Genomic DNA, 26504 nt, shown 5'->3' with positions numbered 1-26504 from the left:
AGACATTTTAGGGAAAGGCAGTTTAAGTTTAAAAATAAAAAAAGTCTTATGTAAAATATATGACTGACCAAATTGTTAAAACTTTTTAATCGTTTTATGTAACTGAGTTGCTTTTTTATTATTTTTCCGGATATATTTTAAGTAAACCTTATATTATATCAAAATTATATTGTAATCTTAATCTGTATTATTAAAAATAAAATACAAACTGCCAAATTAATTGTTTTATTTCTCAGTGTCAATGATATTATATTGCTCAGTGTATTATAATATTGATTACTAGATGACGCCTGCAACTTCATTGCGTTTATCGTCGTTGGACCTTTCCGCAACAAAAACTATCCTATAGAGCAGCCTCTACACGTTGGCCGTGTTTGCCGAACAGAAGAGGACGGCGCTATACTAAAAAAAGAGATCGAATTATTTGCGTCTTTCTTTCTGGTATAGCTATATGCTCAGAGACTGCTTGATAATGACCATACTCGTGAACCAAACGTTTCGTTAATCGTGGACGGTGGAACATTCAAAATGTCTTTCTCTGTCAGCACTGAGCACTCAAACGGTTAAGAACCAATAGAAATGCTTCATTTGCCTGAGCTCGTTCAGCGCAACGATTCTATTGGTTCGTGTAAAACACAGACGCGACGTTTTGCCCCGGCCGGCGCGGCGGCCACCGGGTAACTCTATTCGTACTAAAGCTCTTCTACCGTGCAGAAACTATTAATTTTTAGGGTTCCGTACCCAAAGGGTAAAAACTTTAAACGGGATCCTATTACTGACGTCTGAGACTTTGATGTCTGTCCGTCTGTCCGTCTGTCTCCAGGCTGTAACTCAGGAACCGCCATAGCTAGACTTCTGAAATTTTCACAGATTGTGTATTTCTGTTGCCGCTATAATAACAAATACTAAAAACGCAATAAAATTAATATTTGAGGGGGGGCTCCCATACAACAAACGTGATTTTTTTAGGTTTTTTCGCTCGTAATCAATAATGGTAACAGCTAGGCGTTTGAAATTTTCACAAAATCTTTAATTATATATTTTTTACTTTTATTATTAATAATAAAATGTTGATTAAGTAAATATTTAAGGGGGGCTCCCATACAAGAAACACAATTTTTGCCTACTTTCGCTCTATTACCGGTACGGAACCCTTCGTACGCGAGTCCGACTCGCAGTTGGCTGATATTTGTTTATTATAAGCTACGGACGGAGTTACGGACTACTATATCTACATCTTGACTCACTCTTGCCTATGCAGCACAGATTACTAGTATATATTTGTAGACTATAGGGACCGTGCAGAGCGATGACACTGCCACTAGTGACGAATAGCCGAAACTTTTACGAAAATTTTATTGTCAAGCTCAAGTGACAAGTCAAGCTACGGAAAATTAAAGGATTTCTTAAGAATTTTGAGTATTTTGAAGTATTGAAATGCTTTGTTGTATTCCTGGATGTTCTAATACATACAAGAAAAATAAAGGCAAATCGAACGATGTAAAATTTTACTATTTTCCTGCCAAAAGTATTCACATGCCATGGCTTGTTGAAAACGAAAGAAATGGATAAAAGCCGGTAAAAACATACGTAAGTATTTAAAAAGTCCATGAATGTGATAACCGTAAATCCATTTTGATAAACACAATATGAACCTAACCTATAACCGTTGTTTGTTTCAGTAAACATCCAAACTGGCTTCCATCTAAATTTTACATACATAAGCACCGCTCATTTAATTGGCCAAGATCGGAAAATCCTGTACACCCGGCATATAATATACTTACTTACCTACAATTTTTCGTATACGAGGTTATAACTTTTTTATTAGCTAAAAAGGCTGAATGCAAAATGATTCTTTGCTTTTTCACTTTTTAAAATTGTCTATGACGTTATACGTCAGAACGTCAGCCGCCAGCCCGCCATATTTTTTTCAGTCAAAGACAAAACGCCGGTCTTTTATTTCCCGTTTTTCGCAAAGAAGTGAGTGAATCGTTAAAAAGTGGAAAATATAAGTAAATGATGGCAGCAAACAATTATTTTGGGTTTACCCACGGTGGGACCCAATACGGGTGAGTAATTTTCGTATCTAACTGGTAGAATCGATGAAATGAGTGCGTAACGAAGTCGATCTGATACGCAGCCTTGTGCTAGCATTTCTATGTAATCAAAATGGCGTCTGATATATTGTATTGATCGAGGAATTTTACTTAGTGGAGCTTCGCTGAGATGTCGAATGTGTGTTTTCAGGGCTGCAACAGCTAGTGCCGCTTACGGCGGTCAAACGGGGTACGCCGTGGCGCCGGCCGCGACCGCTGCGACGTACGGGACCCAGCGTGCCGCGGCTACGGGATACGACACCGCCTACCAGGCGGCAGCCGCCACTCAAGGTAAAATTGCAAAAAATTTACAGATCCTCATGATCATAGAAAACTGATGAAAACAGTAGTGCAACCGGTTCAATGTAAATTATCCTATAATAATTGTGACTCCTACATGCATTTATTATATATTGCTCTAATTTTTACTGTTTCTACTGTATTATATGCCTAATTAAATTCATTATATATTATGAAAATGAGTATTGTTTATGTGATTAATTAATAATTACAAGTAACATCACCATAACAATCACGAGTATAGGGATTCTACTCTAAAGATTATAACCTAAATAATATGTACCTATAATAAATGTCGCCATATCATTTCATCATTGCAACATTTTGTACAAAGTTGAGATAATTTTTTGGACTCATGATTGTCATTGTTCAAGCCAAGTGTAATTCGGGGTCACCAACCTGTAGTCAATGAGATGGTTGATTTTTTATCATAACAACATTCTAATAACACACTTCAACATTGTTGGAAAAAATCTACACTGTTTTATTGTTAAAGTTGCTTATCTATGAAATGGACTAGTAAATGAGGAGATATATTGCTTGATAGCAAGCAATTAACCGAACATGGAGAGTTCTGTTTTGTTAAATAAAATACTGTCTATAAATATAAAAAGCTTGGCTGGGGCACTGCTGTGCCCCCAGATAAAGTAAATACCCTGTTACTGATAAAAGTCAACTCACTGTATATACATTTTTCATATCCTTCTGACACTTGGTGTCCTTTATAAAGTGCTAAATAAACCATACTCTAAAGGCCGAGTATTTCTTGACATCTTAGTTCGACAACGGACAACCAACCTTTATATAGCATCAATTCTCGAGTGTTTGTTTTTTCCCGCTAAAAAAGTATTAGATACGCGAATGTTTCCAACCAAGGAAATTTAACCAATTTCAATAGTCTGTGCTTGGATTTCGATAGAGATCGCATGATGAGTGCCCTTCATTTGCACGAAACTTGCTCGGGAGTTTACAACAATGTCGGCGCGGGGCCGACGCAGGAAGTAAAATTTCCTTTTTTTTTGTTTTAGTCACTTGTTGTATTGTAGATATTTTATAGAATTGTAAATTAATAAATATTCTTACAAAAATACATAATTTTATCAAGATATAAAGCATAATAAAGTAAATAAATTGTCATAAATAAAATAATCCTTTAGAAGGGCACTTTGTACGCAATTTCAAATTAAAGTATGTGGAATTGATCCTTTGTATATATATATTATATTGTATTATATTGTTGTATGTATTTATATATAATTATTACTTTTATTGTTACAAGACCACGATATTACAGAATTATTAAATAACTCGAGTTTGAAGACTCAAGTTAGGATGAACATTTAATTGAGGGACACGCTTCATAACGAATCCCTATCTTCAGCAGATAAAGGCTAGAACGACAGTTCCAACAGCGCTGATAGCGATTCACCAAGAGGTCAGGGTGGTGCTTTTAGTACAGGCAGGGATATTGGTGGTGAGGTCGGGGCAGACGACATGCTGGGTGTCGAGTTTTTACACGTGGTGGTACTCGCAGTCGAGGGCCGGCTCGGCCACAAGACGTTCCTTTGTAGTAGTCTTGTGACTATTCATTGATATCTTGATAGAAATAAATAAATATCTTTATTTTTGGTACCTAATTTGTGACATAACTTAAGAATATATATATAAAAAATAAAATTATTTGTATTACTTAAACACCTAACCTACTTATGCCATAATGACCTAAAGTCCTTTACAAAGGATAAAAAATACCTAAACTTCAATGTGCTTGATGTATTGATCAAATAATACCAAAAAACATTTGTTTTAGTGAAATTCCCGAAAACCCCTGGTCTATATTTTATTTAACTTGCAAAGTCTCGACCTTTGCACCATAAAAAGTTTAATGCTTTATAAAGGACATTTGGCCATATTGGCAAGTGATTTCAGTTATAGCTCGGGTATCAGGAGGATATATTGACTGCTTTTTTGGAAATACAGCTCTAGTTTACGACAAATGTGTGGTTAGGACAACAAACATTGTACAACAGAATATGCCAATCCACACAAAGTACACCTTGTGTGCATATTGCGGACCATATTTTTGCCTCAATGCTTTTCCATAGTATGGTATTTCAATAGGACTTATGTTATATGTTTGTAATGTTCACAATTTACATTGTCATATTTTTAACGGCACACTTATCTGCTCTTGCACAGTATTGTAATTTGATGCTTAGGACTTACGTAGTTATGTATTGTGGCGTTTCCAGCGGCGCACGCTCACGCGCACGCCGCCGCTGCGGCCGCGTCCGCGTACGACGCTAGCAAGTCGGCGTACTACCAGCAGGCGGCCGCCGCGTACCCCGCCGCACCTCCGCAGCAGCCAACATACGATACCGCGCCGAAAGCGCCGTACACCGCTCCGGCTACTTATGCTCAGGTGAGGCATCCAAGCAACTTTATTGCAGTCTGTGAGTAGGAACAGAATGTTTTTGATACAGTCTTAAATGACGCGCGAAACTCCGTTGCGCCAAAATTTGTTTATCTTTTGTTTTATTTTCTGGGATAAAAAGTATCCTATGTCCTTGCCTTGGGACTCCAAACCTCAGCAAAATTGGTTCAGTGGTTTGGGTGTAAAGAGTAACAAACAGACACAATTCCTCATTTATTGGATTAGTAACAATGTATCTGTTACTTCTTGCCAGCTGATAGTCTTGCCTAAAATATCCATTTCAACCATATAGTTAATATAACTAGCGGAATAGAGGAAGAACGACCTGAGCAAGCGAGATGTCACTATCAGTAACACTGCGTGGTAAAAAGAGAGACGTGTGATACATGACAGCAGAACCCTTTTTGCAGTTGGCACTTATCGGCACGTTGACAATTTAATCTCAAAGAAAGATCATATACATGGGAGAACCATGCTTCGGCACGAATGTGCCGGCTCGACCGGAGAAATACCACGTTCTCACAGAAAACCGGCGTGAAACAGCGCTTGCGCTGTGTTTCGCCGAGTGAGTGAGTTTACCGGCTCACGATTGTTGCTCTATTCCGCTAGAAACCTATATTAACTTCAATTATGATTTCAACTTGCAGCAGTCTTTACAATAAAGTTATAAAGGCAGAGAACTCTGGGGTCGATGCCTTAAATTATTGATGATTTAACTTTAAAAATAATGGTGATTTACAATTTTAACCCATCAATAGTGGGAAAATGTGGCGTATGGGCCTTAATGAATTAATGGAGGCTAGGGCTTCGAATTCTAAAAGCAACTTTACGCCACTGCACTTATGTGTCGGTGAAATTGGGTCATACCTAGCTTATTTTGAATTGTTTTGTCTTTTGTCATGCAGCAGGGCGGCGCGCGCGGCGGTGGCAAGACGTACGGTGGCGTGTACACGGCGACCACGGCCGCCGCCTCCTACCCCACGCAGGCCTACAGCGCCCCGGCCGCGCAGCCCGCCAAGCGTGAGTGTCTCACATTTAAGACAACACATATCTGTTTATCTAGTATTCATTAATTTAATATCCTATCTTTTACAATCACTAATGTCTTAGATACAAAATCTCATCTAACTCGATTTAGTGCAGCCTTTCCCAAAGTGGGCGAGAAGGCCCCTTTGTGGGCGCAGAAGGTCTAAAGGGCGGTGTGGGACTCAGAAAAAAATAGGTGTAGAGGCTTGGGGGGGTGATTTTATCTGGATGCATTTTAAATTGAAACAATTGGGGGTGCTAAAACCTAGTTTGTTTAGTGGTATAAACAAAAAGAGGTAATATACAGACACAGGGTTGCCAGGCGTCGGATAAAGCCGGACACAGTCAGGCTTTTTGATTGCATGTCCAGCCAAAATTAAGCGGAGTCCGGCTTTTGTAGAGCTTTGGATCAATAATTTTATATGAAAATCTACTAATTTTAGAAGGTTTTACACCTAATAAAATGTAAAATTGTATGTTAAATTGTTTTAATAAAATAGAAAATTACGAACTAAGAGTTCAGATTCTAAGTATTTGATAGCAGGACTTTTTTGTACAAATGTCCGGCCAAGCTGGCTGCTTTGTCTGGCTTTTCGGTTTAGCAACCTGGCAACCCTAGACACACTATTGTTGTTTTCATTTATAATATTAATATGAATCTGTATAAATAGATACAACCACTTTTCCAAATTTGTATTTTTCATCATCATTATTGCATCTAGCAGTTACCTAAAAATGGGACTTTAATATTATTTGATTTCGAGTCAATGAACTGTATTTGTTATTATTTATTTGTTATTATAATTATGTATTTGTTAGTATATTTGTAAATAATATAATGATAATGAATAATAACTCAACTTTGGTACAAATCTACGCGACTTCGCCTAATTGTTACCCAACATGAGTGTTGGGCACAAGATTTAAAATCTGTTCGCCGACAGTTCATTAGTATTATAATGTTCAGTATTTCCATTAGAACATCTAAAAAAATACAGCCAATATTCTGACAGATAGCACTTTGCTAATAAAAATATCTACATAACAAATATAAATCTATCCAATGTCGCTTGTCTTTGAAAGACAACAAGAAACAACTATAATTAAATTAACTATTTCAGCATATGACAAAAGTTTAAATGTTTTTATTTTTAATTATTTATATTACTTACAATTGCCTATCTTCATTTTATTGAAGGATGACAGGTGTTAATATCACAAAAATATGAATTCCTTAACACAAATAACAAAATAGTTTACTGTAATTCATTATCTTTGGTATCCATAAACAATCGACGTACCACACTTTGTCGTTTTTGTGCTAAGAGCCTATTTTAGAGCAAATAAATAGTTTATAACCTTGGTGATAACAAAGGATATGGGCGAAAAACCCATAGACGACTCATATTACTTAAAAAAAACCTTGGCAACTCTTGAACTCGGCTAGTCCTCCCTGTCGTGACCTGTCGGCTATCGGCGAACAGACTTTAGAGGCGGGCGCGTTTTGTTGTAGAGACGGCTAACAGGGGCAACTCTGCTTATGATACAGCTCTCTACAACGCGGCTACCATGTATGTGGCGCAGCAGAGCAAAACCGGTGGCGGCGGGTGAGTATTTGTTTTGATTATTACGTATAATTACAGATTATGATGAACAAAATAAGTTACAGAAAGATATGCTGTATTAGTTACAGGTAATATTTTAAAGTAGTTCTAAAGTAAAGTATTTCTAAAGTAAAGTGGACTAAAATTACAGTGTCACAAAATTGTGAAAGCCCAAGTAAAAATGCTTTCGAGATAATATAAAGTGGAATATTTGAACAGTACTTACTAATTATCAAAAATGATATACCATCGAGGAAATTGATTCCTACGCAGTTAAAGACCGACATCATTTGGTCGGATCTTGTCAATTCAATGTTAATTGAGATCTGTCTGCTGGGTTTGATTTAACGCGACCAAACTACGTAGGTCCCCCATCTGGGTAGGAATCAACTTTTCTGATAGTACACTGTACATACTTCCAAATTATAACATAAATAAATTGCAATATGTTATTTTTAGTATCTTATAATTTGTACTTAAACTTTTGTATCGCTTACTAGAATTTCTACTACAATATTTTATTAATAAATATATAATACACTAGCGGCTGGAAGAACTACAACAAGAGTGGTGTAGGCGCGGGCGCGGCGCGCAGACCGAAGCCCCCACCGAAGGCTCAGCAGCTCCACTACTGTGACGTGTGCCGCATCTCGTGCGCTGGTCCTCAGGTAATAATATTATTTAATGTATAAAGCTTCATACGCGCGTTGTCAAGTTTCACAAGTAAGCCAATAAGAGCCTGTCCCGCGTTGCGTCACGTTGTTTTACATACAAATAACCAAGGTGTTCACACGGCGCACTGCGTCGTCGCAACGCACAATATGACGGACAGCAGCCCCCGAGACGAAGCGGGAGGGAGATGCTTCGTAATAACGCTGCGATGACGCAGCGCTCTTGTGGCCGGGCTATGCGTCAAACGGCAGCGCTGCGTCGACGCGCCGTGTGGACAGGCTCTTATGTTGTATGATGTAACGAAACATAGTGTATTGTAAAACAAGTAGTTGAAAGTGAACAAAATAAGACAATATTAGATGGTTTACACAAATATGCTTCATCTATCTTTTCATACTCACGGTTTACAATGCTTCATCTATCTTTTCATACTCACGGTACTAATGTTTTGTGTTTAAATGAGAAATGTGAGTCAATGTCCCATCTATAGAAAGATAAACGTCTCCGCATTTTTGTCAAATAATTGTGGGTTTTTTAAACCTTTTTGAGCATTTGTGTCCACTTTGTTCACCCCTACCCATCATAGTGGACCTTAGGCGAGTTTGCCCGTCTACCTATCTGATATCTAACAAGCCACCTGTTTCCCAGACCTACAAGGAGCACCTCGAAGGCCAGAAACACAAGAAGAAGGAGGCGGGCGTGAAGCTAGCAGCCGCAGGGGGCGGAGCGCGCGCGGCGGGCGCGTCTGCACTGCGTTGCGAGCTGTGCGACGTCACATGCACCGGCGCGGACGCGTACGCCGCCCACGTGCGCGGCATTAAGCATCAGAAGGTCGTGAAGCTGCATACTATGCTGGGCAAGCCGATACCCTCAGCTGAGCCGACTAAGCTGCAGCCAGGTGAGCGTTTTTTGATGTATAGTTTCAAATTCATTAATAAATTATGTGGTGGGTGACAGTGTGTCGCTAATAGTGTTCGGCTATCGCCTTGTGTGATACAGATATTGTGTAAGAAAAATAAAGATTGTCGAGGACTATAATTGGCAGCTGTTGTAAATTATTGATTTCAGCTATAACTTTACCAGAGTAGACATAATGATAGAGTATGCCGACTTAGAACTGATGTTGAAATTTTTAAATTTGATGTATTATGACGAAAATCGTCGCTAGGGTTGTTAAATTGTTACCTACGAATTTAAAACTATGACATATTCGCTGGACGTGTTCCTCTTTGGTCGTATTATTGTTTGTGTTTTGGCACATGCGATTAAAATTGTCAGAATCCAATTTTGAAATCTTTATTTTAAATATTTAAAAATAAATTATATCCGCCAGCGCGAGGCACATTCCGTTCATAATCCTAGTGAAACCCGACGAATTTGACAGATATTGAAACCTGTACGTTTCTTTGCAGTCGAACTACTGGTAGTTATGTCTATTGTGACTTTACCTTGTGTGCTGTCCTTAATTGATGTACCATGACAGTACTGCTGCATGACGTGACATATGCTGTGTGTGCTCATTTATAGACACCACACAAACGTAACTATAAAAGTAAAGAATTTATCAAATATTTACCTACATAATATATACCCACAATTTCTAACCTAAAGTTTTTTATCCCCAGTTAGGCAAGTATAAAAGGGTTTGAAGTGTAGACCCCCAATTAAATAGCAATAGTTTTATTGGCTTGAATATGCTAGCGAGTAAGAGCTACTAACCACAATAAAGTTTTGCTTACTAATAAATACCTCAATGTGTCTATTAATTTAGGATTTGCTATTTGTTATTTTTGTTTTGTTCTGGCATACCCTTTTATCCTTTCCCACTTTAAATTTAGGAGTACCTTCACAACACAAAAAGTTTATATTTTTCGTGTACGTTCAAATATGCTCTACAAGATTTGATATCTTGAAGGACATATCCGATTCCATCGTACGCCACAGCATCATATCTGTATTGGGGCGCCTAGTGGCAGTTTGAGTACCGAGTCAAATTTCTCTCGTATTGCACAAAAACACTCGATACAGATATGGAGTTAGTAGTCAATACGCACTCGCGACCGACGTTGCGGGCGCGACCGCGATGACCATTTCTGTCGACGTGGCGAGGAGATTTGACGACGTTTCGTTCTGCCAGCCAAAAAGACGGTGGCGGGCGCACCCAAGATCAATTTCGTGGCGTCCGGTGGACTCAGCACGGTGGGGTCTACAGGAGACAAGAAGGAGGAGGAAGACAAGGAGGAGGACGCGGAGACGGAGACCGAGGTGCAGCCCGTCGGCCAGGACTACATCGAGGAGATCCGCGCCGATGACGGCAAAGCGGTCAGCTTCAACTGCAAGCTGTGCGACTGCAAGTTCAACGACCCCAACGCCAAGGAGATGCACATGAAGGGACGCAGACACAGGCTGCAGTATAAGAAGAAGGTTAGTTTATGTTAAGCCTAAAATTAACATTAGCCACTTTACTGCTTTGCTGCTTACATATAGAACTTTGGGCGAAATATATTTGCATATGACCGAATTTCCGTCGAATGCAGACACACAAATATATTTTTCGATTTAATTTTGCAAACACAAATATTTACTATTCAAAAATTGTTTTACATGTAAAATAATTGTGAATTATTTTTTGCCCAAATATCTATGCATCAATGTCTTTAATATTGTTGGTTCATTTTACCACATCTTATAACAATATTATGTTGATCTGCATACTATAAAATCAAGTCCAGTGATTACTTAGTAAAAGGTTTGAGGCAATCGTCGAGCCTGGTGGCTTCGGCCGCCAAGAGATCCGAGGGCTAAATGATTACAACTCTCAATGAGGACAACGCATGTCAATACACACCATATACTATACATAACATATACGCCGATACTATAATACAGCAATATGTGGTCAGGTCCAACCGGACTTGGAAGTCAAGGTGAAGCCTTCCATGCATCAGCGCAAGTTGGCCGAAGCGAAGGCCCAACGCATGCTCGTCCGCGACGAATTGTGGGCCCGCCGCCGTATGCATGAGGTAACTACTAATATTTTCTTCACAACCTTTTGACATCTAATTATTATTATTTATTAGATCACATTGTTTTCATGTTGTTCGTCTATCGCTCAATACTAAGTTTGCAACTTTTAGTTTGTATTCTGTATATTTATTCATCCTATCGCATCCTAATCGCCTAGATTGTAAAATAGTTATTTTAAAAAGTACACACATGGGGATCATTATATGTAGTTGTAAAAAGACATCTGTAAATAAAGTAGACTGTACCATGATTTTCCTTCTAAAAAAATGAACCCGTGATCAACCTTAGGGTCTGGAGGAGGAGGAGCGCATGTGGTGGGAGGGGGCGGAGTGGTGGCGTCACCACGCGCCGCTGTACGCGCGCCGCCCCGAGACCGCCGACGACCGCCACGTGCTCGCCAAGCACGCCGCCATCTACCCGCCCGAGACGCAGCTGCAGGACATACAGCGAGCCGTCAGCGCCGTCGAGCGCGCTCTCAAGTCGCTCTCCGACGCACTCGCTGATCGCGCCAGGGTATGTCACGTACAGACAAAGCATACAGTTATGGTTGCAGTTAACTAACTTTTTTTTTGTTGAAATATGAATGCAGTCTTGTTATAAATGACCTAAAGAACATAAATTGTTATTATTATAATAAGTTATAACCAGGGCTCGGGGTTAGGTAGTGTGATTTTGGTACTTGTGACAAAATGTAAAGATTAATATGGACTTACCCCTGGGATAAATCCCGTATCCCGATTGTTGATCTGATTTGTTGATTATTAATTTTGCTTCCTACTTAGAACTACTTCTGCACAATTTAGGCTTGTTTTTCAAGGTGCACAGTGACGCCCTCTTTTTTAAAAAAAATCAATTGAACTAGACTAAAACAACATTGTGTGATTGCAAATATTATATTTTTGTTAATGTATTCATTTTATATGCATATATTACGAGGATGGTAATTGAATGAATCATGTAATGTATTCTGACAATTAAATTGATTTGATTTGAAATAATAAAAAAGAGGAAGGGTACATATTAAAAAAATCGAAGTAGGTTGAAATACTTAATTACTTACATATTTATCGATATAATTCGATTTATTGTGAACAAATATTGAAATTAGCTTCATTAATTGTTAACAATTGAAACAACGGTTTTTATTTTGTTAATCTGTACTTGACGAAGTAAAGGCAACCATGAGATATAGACAGTGGTGATTTCTCAAGTTTACGAGTATAGCGCCGCCAAACCATCATTAATCATGGCCTATCTATGGTATATAGAAAATTAAATTCAATAAATGAATAAAAAATATCAAAATCACCGCAATCGTATTCACTCGGGTATGCCCGGAGCGATACGAGCCATCAAGTGCCCGCCCCCCGCGCCGACCATCTCGCCGACCACTGTCGTTTTTGCGATCTTGGAAAAAAGCCACGTTCTTTTTTGCTCTTCGTTATGCACAAATTTTTCGTTCTTTCTGTCTCACCTCGCTATACTTACTGATTAACAGTTCTCAATATTTTATATATCTTATTTTGAGTTAATAGTTCATTTAATCAACTTAATAATGCAAGTGGTCGGTTTCCGATCGGTAATTTTCCTACGTCCTAGCTCAAAATTATCTAGTTTGAAAACAGTTCACAGAGATAGCAAGGGGGCAAGCCTTGTTTTAGAGATCGATTTATCGATTATAGAGTATTGTATAATTATATAATCTATAACCAATAATATAATTTTGCAGGACCTAATCGTAATAGTAGTGTTGTTTTCTGACAATATTAATGTTTATTTAATACAATTTAAAATCCCGTATTTTATTTGAGGTCGATAAAAACAATTATGTGAATCCCGCGGAAGGGAATGTCCATATTAATTTTTCGTGTTTCAATCCCGTTCAAATCCCGAAATCACACTACCTAACCCCGAGCCCTGGTTATAACTGACACATAAGATGGTACACAAATGCTTAACAGTGTCCATACATAGATTACATGTACAGTTGCGAGATGCTGAGCATACATACATTGATACAGTTATGATACAGCACCGGTCTATAGGTACTGGCTCCCGCTACGAAAGTAGTAGGTGTGGAGGACCTATAGCAAACATCCAGACACTAAAATTACATGTTTGACACTGTCTAATAATATAATTTATTGGATGGTGTGATGGCATAATGATCATATTTGCTCGTTGTTACAGACTAATGTCGCTAAAACGCCACAGAAAACTGAGGATAAGAAAGATGAAAAGGCTGAGGGTAAAGAAGATGGCCGTGACAACCAACTGTGAGTTCAACTATTCATAATTTTAAAAATTGAAATAATAATAATATAAATTAATAACTTTAGTTATTAATTTATATTATTACTAGCTGTTCCGGCAAATGTTTCTTTGCTATATAAAGTATTTCGCCCATATTATTTTATTGAAGTGACTAAATAAGTATGTCACCATGGCAACGTCCATCGCTATCCCGTCGCAAAAACAATGGTCGCCGTCAGTCTCGAGTTGAAATAATTTACTATTATTTATTCAACAGAACTGACACCTGTAGACAACTGGCGGGGATAACTAATGAAATGACGATTGATCAGTTATCGACCGGGGATGAACAATGACTAAATTACTAAAATGGCTATTAAAAAATAAGGGTTGATCGTAGAAGGGTGAAAATTGAGGATTGTATGTATTTTTGTATGTTGTATCATAAAAAAATAGAAATTAAAAATTTTGTCTAAAAAATAAAAAATAAAATTTAGGGGTGGACTACCATTAACATTTAGGGGGATGAAAAATAGATGTTGGCCGATTCTCGTAGATACCGGATAAGCACAAAAAATTTCATCAAAATCGATCAAGCCGTTTCGGAGGAGTATGGCAACAAAAACTGTGACACGAGAATTTTATATATTAGATTATTTAAAAATGGTACATGGTTTTCGAATAACAATCCAATAGTCCACTTGATATACACTTGCTATTTATCTGACAGCCTCAGTAGGATTATGTTTTCAGTCTCTCGCTGGCTACCGTGCGAGGTGCACGATGCCTCTGCCACGATCCCCGAACTCTAATGTAAATCGGAATAATAACTATGCCCAATCCGGTGGAATAGATATGCAGTGTAGTGGGTGCCAGGTTGTGATTAATGAGCTACTTGCATTCATAGCTAACAAAGTTGACGTGTTACTGGAGACCGCTATTTTGGAGATATGCTTATCGGCATACACCGGCGACGAAATTGAAGCCGCGCGAGGTATATCCTACAAGTTATTGGCCCCTACTAAGAAAATCACGAGAAGAAAAGAAGGTTCTGAGCAAAAAAGTATTCAGGTAATGATAAAACTAATAAAGGAGTTCGATCCTGAACCCTTCAAATTTTTGTGGCAAGGGATTTAAATAAAATTCCACCAGTTTCGTTTAACTATATTGACTCGACGTCTTTTCTGAAGGAAATAGCAATCTTACGCCAGGACATAGCGAGCTTAAAATCTGAAAAACAGCAAAAAAATGACGGCTTTATCTCAGCTACCGAGATACAAGACTTAAAGTTGGAATTGGAACAGGTTAAGTCTATATTGCAGGAACTTAAAAGTGTGAATGGGAATAGTTGCAATAATACGCATGGAATAGCTGATAACGTTACAACTAAACATAAGGAGCCTATGCAGAACCGGTTATTGCCTCAGCCCGGCGGGAACAGCTGCGCGAGCGCATTTATTGAAAAGGATTGCACGCCCGCGTTATCGCACTCGCCTGACATTGAACAATCAGCTGACTATATTATACCGACGAAGCCTTCATATCGAGACATAATTGTTTAGAATAACTCGCAGCAAGATCTGATAGGCCACACCGTGCAGAACGATAACAACAGCTTTAAACTAGTGGAGCGTAAAAAACGCAAAACGCAGAACAAACGTAGCAATTTTACAGGTACAGCACAGTCTTCGAGTAAGTTGCAGCTAGCTGATTTAATATCGCATATTTATATATCTAGACTTAACAAATCGACCACTATTGAGAACGTTAAGGAATTTTTAATAGAAAAAGGCGAAGATTGCACCAAAATAAAATTGTTGACGCAACGATACGAGACAGATTTTTGTTCTTTCAAAGTAGCTGTACAAAGGAATAAATAAGATACGTTTTTAAGCAAAGATTTCTGGCCCAAATTATAAAATTTAGATTATATCACGACCGTAAAACGAGAAGCGCAATACAAATTTAATATGGATTGTACCAGAATTAAATTGACATCTTTCAACTGCAAAAATATAAAGACTTCTGCTAAAACGGTGCTAGATCTGACGCAAACATCTGATCTTATAGTTCTTCAAGAGACCTGGCTGCTTGAGCACGACTTGAACTTTGTGCATTCGATAAATAAATGTTTCGGATGTGTTGCTAAGTCGTCAGTGGACTCCTCGGAGCGTATCCTTAGGGGTAGGCCTTATGGCGGGCTTGCTATAATGTGGGATAGGGCAATATTTCCCAATGTACCTATAGACTGTTTGAGTAAGAGAATTCAGGCTGTACGTGTTTTTGTGAATACAGGATCGTTTCTTGTTATTAATGTATACATGCCTGCTGATATTAGTGATAATGTGGAAGAATTTACACAATGTCTGGCTGAAGTTAGTGCTATTATAGATGACTCTGAAGTACAGGTAGCCTATATCCTGGGGGATTTTAACGCGCATCCTGGTGCAAGATTCCGTAAGCAGCTTCTTAAATTTTGCGATGAAATGTTGTGGGAGTGGGAAGACCTGAGGATACTTGGGACTGATTCCGATACCTACACTTTTATGTGTGAGGCGACTGGCAGTAGGAGATTTTTGGACCATTGCATAACAACAAAGGCCGCGTGGGATACTGTAGTAGATGCTTATGTCACCCATGACGTACTCTGGTCCGACCATCACCCGTTAAGTATAGTATGTGATATTTTAGTGCCCACGATAAGTCCTAGCATTTCCTACAAGCTGGATGCTCTAAAGTACGTAAAATGGGGCGAGAGAAACTCTAGTCAAATTAAGTTATACGGGGAATTTTGTAATAATAATTTAGATATATTTACTAATTATTTTTCATGTGATTGTCAAGATATTTTTAATTTTAATTGTGAACATTTACAAAGTCATTATAATAGTATTGATCGATATTATAGGCATATTACAAATCGCAGCAATTGTAAGTTCTGGTTCTTGTGAACACAGATGTGGTAAGAAAATACCAGGCTGGAACTACCACGTCAGAGATAGCCACGAGAGAGCTAGGCTTTATTTTAAGTGCTGGATGGTGGCTGGCAAGCCCTCCAGCGGTACAGAATATAAAAATATGTGCAATAGTCGGAAAGAATTTAAAAATAAACCTAAATGGTGTCAAAAAAATGAGGAAAGTATTAAAATGAATATTTTAGCTTTACATAGAAAGAATAAAAATTTTGGTAAATTTTGGAACGCTACTAAGAAACTTAATTATAAGCAAAACTTGCCTGTGTCGGTGGAGGGCTGCCAGCAACAGTCCGAGGTAGCAGAATTATTCTCTCGTAAATTTAGAATAAGTCCTCAGGACGCGCAATATGTGTTCGATACTGAGATCTGTCCTAATAATGATGTCATAGAATTTACACCCGAGGATATATCAAAGGTCATAATGAATATGAAGCGTGGTAAATCGACGGGGCACGGTGGACTCAGTATCGAGCACATAGTGTGGGCCAGCAACAAAAGGCATTTAAGTCGATTATTTAATCTTTGTATTAAGTACTCGTACTTACCTGAAGAACTAATGAGAACGGTAGTCACTCCTATCGTAAAAAATAAAACGGGTAACCTGAGCTCTGCGTCAAACTACCGGCCGATATCTTTGGGTACGATAGTCGCCAAGATTTTAGAGAGACTGTTGCAACCGGAGCTGCTTAAGAACATTAAAATTAATGACGCACAGTTTGGCTTTCGGGCCGGACTCTCGACAGATGCTGCTATAGCCAGTCTGAAAAGCACCATAAACCACTACAAGTCCCGTAAGACTTCTGTTTATGCGTGCTTTCTAGACTTGAGCCGCGCTTTTGATTTGGTCAACTATGACATTTTATGGAATAAGTTGCTCAAGTCACAAGTGCCTAGTATTGATCTGATGAGATTCTGGTATGGAGGCTAAACTAATTTTGTGAAATGGGGTGACGCGGCCTCTAGTGTATATAGACTAGAGTGTGGAGTTCGCCAGGGGGGGGGTCACCTCTCCGGACCTCTTCAATGTGTATGTGAACGGCCTGATCGAGGAGTTGAGTAGCACCAGAATCGGCTGCCACATAGGAAACGTTTGTTTAAATAATTTGAGCTACGCAGACGATATGGTGCTCCTAAGCCCCTCGATCAAAGGACTAAGGAGACTGCTGTCGATCTGTGAGCATTATGCGAATGCGCATGGACTAAAGTATAATGTCTCGAAAACTGAAGTTATGGTTTTCGCATCTGGTCGGGGTCCGGAGGTGGTACATAAAGTGTACTTAAATGAATGTGAGATAGGTGTTGTTAAGCAGTTCCGGTATCTAGGACATTTGCTGACTGATCGACTGGAGGATGACGCTGACATTGAGCGAGAGCGCAGGGCTCAACATGATCGCTCGACGTTTTGCTAACTGCAGCAGGGATGTTAAAACGACACTTTTTAGGGCATATTGCCTTAGCATATATACCTGCCAGCTCTGGATTACGTTTAAACAAAAGTCGATGAGCCGTATAAGAGTTCAGTATAATGATGCATACCGAACTCTTATGCGGCTCCCCCGTAGCTGCAGTGCATCGGGTATGTTTGCGGAGGCGGGAGTCCTTGACTTTTTTGCCATCATAAGATCTCGGGTGGCTGCATTTTGGCACAGACTGCGCGGCTCAGGCAATAGGATACTCGAGGCTATCTCTGGCGACTACTACAATAATCTTATGTACGTGTGGTGGATCTCTGTTCACATGAACCAGAACAAAAAGTGATTCTTTTTTTTTTATGACTGGACACCCCTATACAGTGTTAACATTATTTTACTTGTAACTTTACATAATATTTTACACATATCGTGTTATGGGTACTTATGCCTGAAATAAAGACTTTTATTATTTTTTTTTTAATGTTTGTAACTTTGTAGGTATAAAAACGCTTTTAAGCAATGACACCTAAGCACACATCCAACAACAAAAGTCTTGTTGGATATGGGCTTAGGAGGTGTCAGGAGGTGACTAAGTAGTTGTGGGAATGACACTAAGTACATACTACTATAAGCAAGCAAGTCGTAACAAACGATCACATGATTTCACACACTATAGCTGTGCAATACTCGCAGGTTCTCATTCGGCGGCGAAGGCGAGGGAGGCGAGAACGCGCGCGCTCTCAAGGGCGTGATGCGCGTCGGCCTGCTCGCCAAAGGTCTGCTGCTGAAGGGGGACCGCGACGTGCGTCTAGTGGTCCTCTGCCACGACAGACCGACCGTCACGCTGCTCAAGCGTGTCGCTGCCGACCTGCCCGCACACCTCGCTAAGATTAAGGTAGATATGTTGTGGGGCTACGAATAATAAAACTAAGGAATATTGCTAAAAATAATAACAAACTAAATTTTAAGCTATGGATTTCCGCAAAGTAACGCCTGATTCCATTAACTATTTAAAACTAAGGAGTCAACTGTGTCAAATTTGTCCACGAGTCTACAAAATGTGACCCGAATACATGCATACTTTATGCATGTATTTGGTACACAATTTTGTGTAAATATAGAAGTGACAATTATTGTCAACGGCTTTATTTCGTAAATTTGAGTGTTAGTGTTTCGTCAGGCCTGTCCCACTCGCGCCTTTAGGTATTGAACTGTAAGTACCCCTTTAAAGGGGCAAATCACAAGGGACTCACAAGCGAGCGGTGACGCGCGCGCAAGTATTTTTCGTCGCATATATCTACGTACTGATTTAACCGCTGTGACAGAATCATTATTAACCTGATAAATATGAACAATTGAAAAAAGTCAAAGAAATATTTCAATAAAGTAATTTAAGACTTTAAAATACAAAAAAAGATAAAAAAAATACATAAACATAAGCAAATAAACCAATTTGTTACAAACAAACCGCATACTACACATAAATAAACACAAGTTACTATGTTTAACACCCGGTTTCTGAAAGGCTGATCAACACTAAAATTAACTAATCGCCTGTTAAATCTCTTGTCAAGTAACAATTGGGTTGCTAGAAGCACGGTTAGTTAGTTTAATTTGATCAGCGCGTCAGTTGACGGTAGATGTTCAATTTGACTCGAGAATGATACGTCAACCGCCATTTTGGGTTTCCGAAACGTTTGTCAAGCCGTGATCATAGATTAAAGGTTTGTCAAAAGCTGTGTCAACTAATCGGTACTTGTGGGTGAATTAACTTATGAATTCAAGTGATTTTTTTATGTGAATCTACATTTTCTCTTTGAAACTACGTTACTATAAGGTTTGTTAACACATTTATTATGAAGTTTTTATAAAAATTCGTAAGAAATACGTCGATTATGCAAATAAACTGTTTTATTTGCAATACTCGTTTTATTTGCAAAAAATGTATATTTTAATAATTTTTTTTAATCAATTTCTATAATGAAGAAGAGTTTAGGATTCGATATCGTCTGAAAAATTGAAATTCGGAATTCTGACAAATGAACGAAAATAAACAAATCGCATGTCAAATCAAAATGATCACAGATTAGTTAATTTTCGTCTGATCAATGTTTCAGAAAGTATCAGATTTGAAATTCCCAGAACGTTTTTGACAGCAATGACAGTCTGCAATTCCTTGTTTTGACATTTAATTTGCATTTTTGATAGGTAATAGTGAAGCAATGAACGAAAACAAACAAATAGCTAGTCAAATTAAAAATGATCATAGATTAGTTAATTATTAATGTATCAGAAACTCAAACTGATTTGACATCCATGTTAAATTAACAGCAGTGTTAGTTGATCAGTGATTTGACAAACCTTTCAGAAACCAGGGGTAAGTTGTTAAATATTCCTGACCAGCTCCTACATTGTAATCGAATATAAAACTATTATAAAATATACGTTGGGTTACTAAAATTTGATTATTACTATAAAAAAGTTTGCTATTAGTAGCTGTAGTAATTAAAAGAAGATTATTTTATTTTCTAAAAGGTGACAATCTTGATTTCGTCAGAAAGGGTACCTCTTACGCGATAGAAAGAGAGCGCACATGTAGGCAAATATAATTGTAGGCACCTAGCACTGCGCGGTCGGAATTTGAACTTTATAGTATCGCAGCAAGAGTTGTTATTTTTTTAAACGGGTTTCACGAGTTGGACTTCTGTTGGTACTACTAATGTATTATATTCTGTGGTTTCGTTGCTATTGCCATATTTTAGTGTGCGAAAGGGAACCAAATTCAAAAATGTAACTCCCATACTTGAGTTACATTTCCTTCGTTTTTATTATTCAGAAGTAATGGGATATCATTACTTCTGAAAGAGATAAAGAGACTGAGCGACGACTCGACTTTCGTTTCTATAGAAATTCGCTGGTATAACTTGATATGGTCTACAGGAAACATTGAATGTTTTCTAATTATCACTTTAATGTATTAGCTTACGTATGCAACGCATTTTGGTAAGATCTTACAGTGCATATTTCGATAGGAATTAATAGTTTCACGTATAGCACAGTATTTCATTAGTCTATAGACTACAGTGTAGTGATTGCTATTGTTTAGAACCCTCCGGGGTCCGGCGAAGAGCCCAAGTACAAGGTGGAGCTGCAACCCGCCGAGGGTGCTGTCCAGGTGTCGGACGGCACCGTCAACGTCACCGTCAGTCTGACGTCCGCCGTCATGCGCGAGCCCGCAGGTAAGCCGCCTCCCGTCTCCATAACGAGCCCACAGAACAAACTATCTATTACGAAGAATATTACAATTGCCCAATTGATCACTCAGACTATTGTGTATCTCTACTAAAGATAATTTGTTCATCCCGGCCCCGCCGGTCAATGTGTTGAATGCTTATTTTTAGGTGTTAGTAGGGCAGGCGAGGAGAAAAGGATTTTTGATCATCCGTTCGTATATATCACGTGCGTTGGACTCCGCAGTGGTATATTTATCTACTGAAACGGAGCAAACATCCCATTAGTAGTTATCTCCTAGTTTCCCGAATGTTCTATTTCTCCCAACACCGTCGATGGACGCGCGTCGAGTCGCGCAAGAGTCACACGCACGCGTGCACGCACCACGCGTGCGTGTGGTGTGCGCACGTGCGTCCATCCGCGCGCCCGCCCCTGGCGTCGCGGGGGCATTGCCGCCGGCGTAAAATGCCCCCCCGACGTGCGCGGCGCCCGCCCGCCATGTTTGCCCCGTTTTCGTCGATCCGTCGATGGTCAAACACCCTTTGTATTGTCGCTAGAGGGTGGCGACATAAAGCGAGACGACAAGGATGTGCTACCGCGGCAGAAGTGTTTGGACGCGTTGGCCGCCCTTCGGCACGCCAAGTGGTTCCAGGTACATTCGCCCACATTAATTGTAAACTCGTGCGCACTCTATCTGACCATCTTCTCTACTTTGAATCTATTTCTATTTATTTTAAAATGACAAAAGAGTACTGTTTGAAAATTTTTGTTCATTCTTAAAAAATATGAGAATCAACACTTGCGCCCTATCGAAAGTCCGTTTTTTAAGCTAGAAAGGTTTACGAATAATGTTTTAAATTATTTTTATCGCCTAAAGCAAGTGTTGGTGATTGTGAGAGGCCCGACAGCCGAAATCTCTATGATGATATCGAGTTCTTAAAAAAAGAATAAACAAAATTTTAGTTTGGTTGGTTTCTATCATCATAGCTCTCTCGAATTTACTAACCTCGTAGTGTAGAGTGAGTGCGCACTTTTATTATTAGTCACATGTTTAATTTTTTACTTTTTTTCTTTATTTTATTTCACCGTGCAGTAAGTATTTTGCTTTTGTATTAAACGAATGAGAGAATACGATGAACATGTGGCTACGGGCGCTACCGAGCGGTAGTGGTGTGTGGCTTGCGCGGTGGGCGTGGTCTGACCGTGTGCGTGTGCGCAGGCTAGGGCGGCGAGCCTGCAGTCGTGCGTGATCATCATCCGCATCATGCGGGACCTCTGCCGCCGCATACCCAACTGGACGCCGCTCAACCCATACGTGAGTATCATCGACTTTTTGTTTTATTATAACTAACAGCGTTATCGCCATCCAAAACTGTCGAGTCCTGACATGGTAGTTAAATGCCACTAATTTCTTTTCATTTGATTTTTTAAGATTTTTACGAAAAAAAGTGTATTAACTTTTTTGGAAATTGGTTACAAATGAAATTTAAGTTAAGTAAACGACTACAAAGGGTAGCTTATATTTTTGCGAAACCCGTCAGTATCGGTACTCGCTACGTTTCGTCCGTTTCTTTACAGTTAAAGTACTGGTAGTTATGCCTATTGTGATATTGTTGCCAAGCCGATTTGCATTTGCATAGTAAGCAAGTGATAATAAGTAAGTGGACCACAAGGAATTGGCAGTTTTTTTTTAATTTACCTTATTATCAGGCGATGGAGCTGCTGGTGTCAGGCGTGATGCAGTCGGCGGGCGGCGCGCTGTCGCCGGGCGAGGCGCTGCGCCGCGTCATGGAGGCAGTCGCCGGCGGCCTGCTGCTCGACCACGGCCCCGGCCTGCGAGACCCTTGCGAGAAGGACCTGGTGGTATGTGTCAGACAGACATATAGCAGCTATATCGTGATATATGACAGCTGTTTGATACGAGAATTGACACGATAGACCACGGATACGTAGCTCCAGCTCCATCTATTGGCGAATGAAATATCGAAAACCCTCATTCTACTAAAGCAACTTTTCCTGTCATGCGTGTTATCGCCCGCGCGCGGATCTGGTCCGCATGCAAGTTGCCCGCATCTTACCATTTCATTGATGTTTAATATATTTGTATTCCTGACAACTAACTCCAATCTTCTATGGAGTTCTTTAATCTTCTAGGTGTAATTGTGAAAACATATAAAAGTCTTTAGATTTCTTATAACCTGAGGACAAATAAGAATATGGCTTTCCATTGGTGTAATAATTTTTATGTTCAATAGATCCAGAGATTACCCCCTGCAACTTTCTGTTCTCTGTGACTGATAAATTAGAATTTATAAAATGCTTCACTATTTACGGTTGGCAACATTTCACACAACTCGGACATAGTACAAAATAGTTTATGATGTATTTCATATTTTAAGTTAATTTTTGGAATGTTTTACAGGACGCCCTCGGAAATCTACCACCACAGAAACGTGAGGACCTCACCGCGTCCGCACAACAGTTCCTAAGACAGATTGCGTTCAGACAGATTTACAAGGTATATATTTAAATTATTTGAAATATAGTCCGTCAAGAGAGTGAAGAAATTAAAAAGTGGCAACATCGTAGTGTCATCCCTTTTTTTTCTTAGATTGATTTGAAAGGGATGACACTACGATGTTGCAATTTTTTAATTTCTTCACTTTCTTGACAGACTATACATCTGTAGACGTAATTAAAATAATTGTTAGTTATGACGTATTTTAAGTGGATTTATAAAAGGGGAAGAGGGGATTTTGGGATAAGCTCGAGCGTGTCAGATTAAGCTTTTATAGCCTTCCGACATGTGTCTAGTTATCATGGTATAGAAATCAGATTTCTCACATGGTGGGTTATTTTTTTTTAAATATTGAAATGGCATCGGATCTGTCAGATTAAGATAGGGGATGTTTAGTATACCCCAAAGAAGCTTCCATATAAAGCACTGACGAGTATTTTTCCGGGATAAAAAGTATGCTATGTCCTTTCTTGTGACCCAAAGTTTCTTCATACCAAAGGGGTACGAACCTTTGTGGCATAGGCCATCTTGATTTTTTTTTCAAAATTTCCGAGCACGATAAAAGTGGTATATTTAGATAGAGTACACTTATACAAACAAAAAATGTTATTTAACATGGTATCCTAAAGTGTCACGTTTCCGAGATATTTAGAAGTAAAGATCACCATATGAGTCCAAAGGACACAACTCTTACCTTACCTTACTTACCACTTTTATTGTGCTCGGAAATTTTGAAAAAAAAATTAAAATGGCCGGCTAAATATGCCAGGCTCCATACAAAAATGTTCGAACCCCTTCCAGCAAAATTGGTTCAGCGGTTTCGGCGTGAAGAGAATAGACAGACAGACAGACACACTTTCGCATTCATAATATTAGTATGGATGTTACACATGTGTTACTTTACAATATATATCGTCAAACAGGTGCTGGACATGGAGCCCCTGCCGAAGGTGAAGCACCCGGCCGGTGGAAGCGGCGCGTGGAAGTTCCCGCGCAAGCGCAGGCGCTCCACCGCCGACCCCGAGGGCGACGCGCCCAACGGTACGTTACACGCATACTATAAACGTAGCTGTAGCGTAGTTGGTGTACGCAATTTGCTTGCAAGTTTACGCCATTTGCGTGCAAGTATACGTCATTTGCGTGCAAGTTTACGCCATTTGCGTGCAAGTATACGTCATTTGCGTGCAAGTATACGCCATTTGCGAGCAAGTATATGCAACTTGCGTTCAAAAATATACGTCGCACATTTGCGTGGACGCATAATATGCCATTTTGTGTGCTCGTATATGTCACTTTCGTGCACACATACGCCACGTACACGTAGTATGTGTATGTAATATTTAGTTCTTTAAGGAGATTAAACTCAATAAGGAAATAACACAGGCACTGACCGGGCACGGTGGGCTCTCTGGGTATCTGTACCGCTTCAGGTGCAAAGAGAGCCCATCGTGCAGGTGTGACCCTAGTAAAATAGAAGATGTACCACATCTTCTAACAGGATGCCCAATATACTCGAGGCCAAAATATGATCTGGAGATGAAAATAGGACTAGAAATTAATGTTGATAGCATAAAGGAAATAGTAAAAGATAAGAAAAATAGGGAAGAATTTTTGCTATATTGTGTTAAAATAATAAAAGGAGTAAATAGTATTAACAGAAAACAAAATAGAAATAGGAGATAAGTGTATAGACATAGGACAGTATAAATTGTATTCAGAACATAAATCCCTCGAATAAAAATCAGGGACAAGAGTATTTAATAATAAAAAAAAAAAAAAAAAAAAAAATTTAGTTATGCCGCAAACTAGGCAGTTCGCAATAAAATGTTTAAATACATTGCATAAACATTGCCATGATTTAAATTTTAAATGGATTGTATGCTATGTGCAATCCTGTTATACAAATAAATCTTTGAATTATACATAATCATACGTTTTATGTTTTTGTGTTTTAGGTGAGGGCAAAATGGTAAAGACGGAGGAGAAAACCGACGCGACCGAGGCGAGCACTCCCGCCAAGAAGTAGAGGCGCCGTCGTGCGTGTTAAGGACGTTTACATTCACTCACCACATCTCACACACGGTGTTTACACCTTTCAGAACTCGGGTACACGCCGGATGATACACTTTATACGGAACAATTTTCTCTCCTTCTAGACCTAGGTAACTCTGTATAAAATGCTTCATCCCCAGATTTACCGAGTCAGTACTTGGGAGTACATAGTCTTTATATTTTACTTGCGTAAACTTATTTTTTAATATCGCCACATCCGAATTGCCGGTCTCCGATGAGACTAACACCCGTGTATTATTTTGTGGTGTCGACCGATCTGTCCAGAACGTTATAATTATATAGTCCAGATGTAGTGTAGCGTGTACTGTAACTGTAAGTAGCTTAGACCTCGTACATTAGTCTAATAATATATTATTGAATGTCGAGAAGCGAGAGGGAGGCGTAGTCGAGGGTCTAAAGTCGGATTTGACGTAAGATTTTTTTAATATTATATCGTAGGGTTTACAGTATTTTGACTTAGAGAGGTTCCTCTTTCAGAATATTGTTTGGAGTAAGTAGCGTTTTTTATTATTAAGGTGTACTATACGAATTGAAAACACTTTCACCGAAGTTTAATATTCTGACACGTTAATTCTAAATTAACTATTCGTGTGATGTTACATTATTTATTAGGTTTAAGTTCTTTGAATACACGGCGTAGATAGTTTATACAAGGATAACCTAAAAGAAAAATCATATGTAATTTTGTCTGCGTTTTTTCAAATAAGAGAAGAATATTGTTTTGTATCGTCATATAAAACTACTTTAAATATAAATGTCAATAAAATATATAAGTGAATGTTTGGGACTTTTATTTACTTTTTCGTAGTCATCTTATTCCTTTTGGCCTAGGATCCCACCATAGAAGGACCTTCACCAAGCTGGTTACCTAATGGATGAA

At 39.0% G+C, this 26504-nt stretch overlaps 1 protein-coding gene across 5 annotated transcripts; it reads left to right on the top strand.

Moving 5' to 3' along the window:
* Nucleotides 1-1925: 1925 nt before the first annotated feature.
* LOC121734492 (zinc finger RNA-binding protein) lies at nucleotides 1926-25855 on the top strand. 5 transcript variants are annotated; one of them, XM_042125108.1, is made up of 19 exons: nucleotides 1926-2072; nucleotides 2251-2390; nucleotides 4652-4821; nucleotides 5742-5853; nucleotides 7409-7466; nucleotides 8008-8131; nucleotides 8784-9033; nucleotides 10273-10559; nucleotides 11039-11158; nucleotides 11451-11675; nucleotides 13353-13438; nucleotides 18496-18697; nucleotides 20909-21041; nucleotides 21591-21685; nucleotides 22253-22348; nucleotides 22744-22896; nucleotides 23456-23551; nucleotides 24475-24592; nucleotides 25507-25855. In XM_042125108.1, exons 1-19 carry the CDS (start codon nucleotides 2020-2022, stop codon nucleotides 25575-25577), a joined length of 2589 nt encoding a protein of 862 aa, XP_041981042.1. In that variant the 5' UTR covers nucleotides 1926-2019; the 3' UTR covers nucleotides 25578-25855. The 5 variants fall into 5 exon arrangements, with proteins under 5 accessions (XP_041981042.1, XP_041981040.1, XP_041981041.1 ...); XM_042125106.1 differs by having other exon boundaries at nucleotides 7373-7466; XM_042125107.1 differs by having other exon boundaries at nucleotides 5739-5853.
* The last annotated feature ends 649 nt before the right edge of the window (nucleotides 25856-26504 follow it).

Source organism: Aricia agestis, chromosome 15, assembly GCF_905147365.1.
Source record: "Aricia agestis chromosome 15, ilAriAges1.1, whole genome shotgun sequence".
In the NCBI taxonomy this organism is placed as follows: Eukaryota; Metazoa; Arthropoda; class Insecta; order Lepidoptera; family Lycaenidae; genus Aricia; species Aricia agestis.
This window is presented reverse-complemented; position numbering and strand designations above follow the sequence as displayed.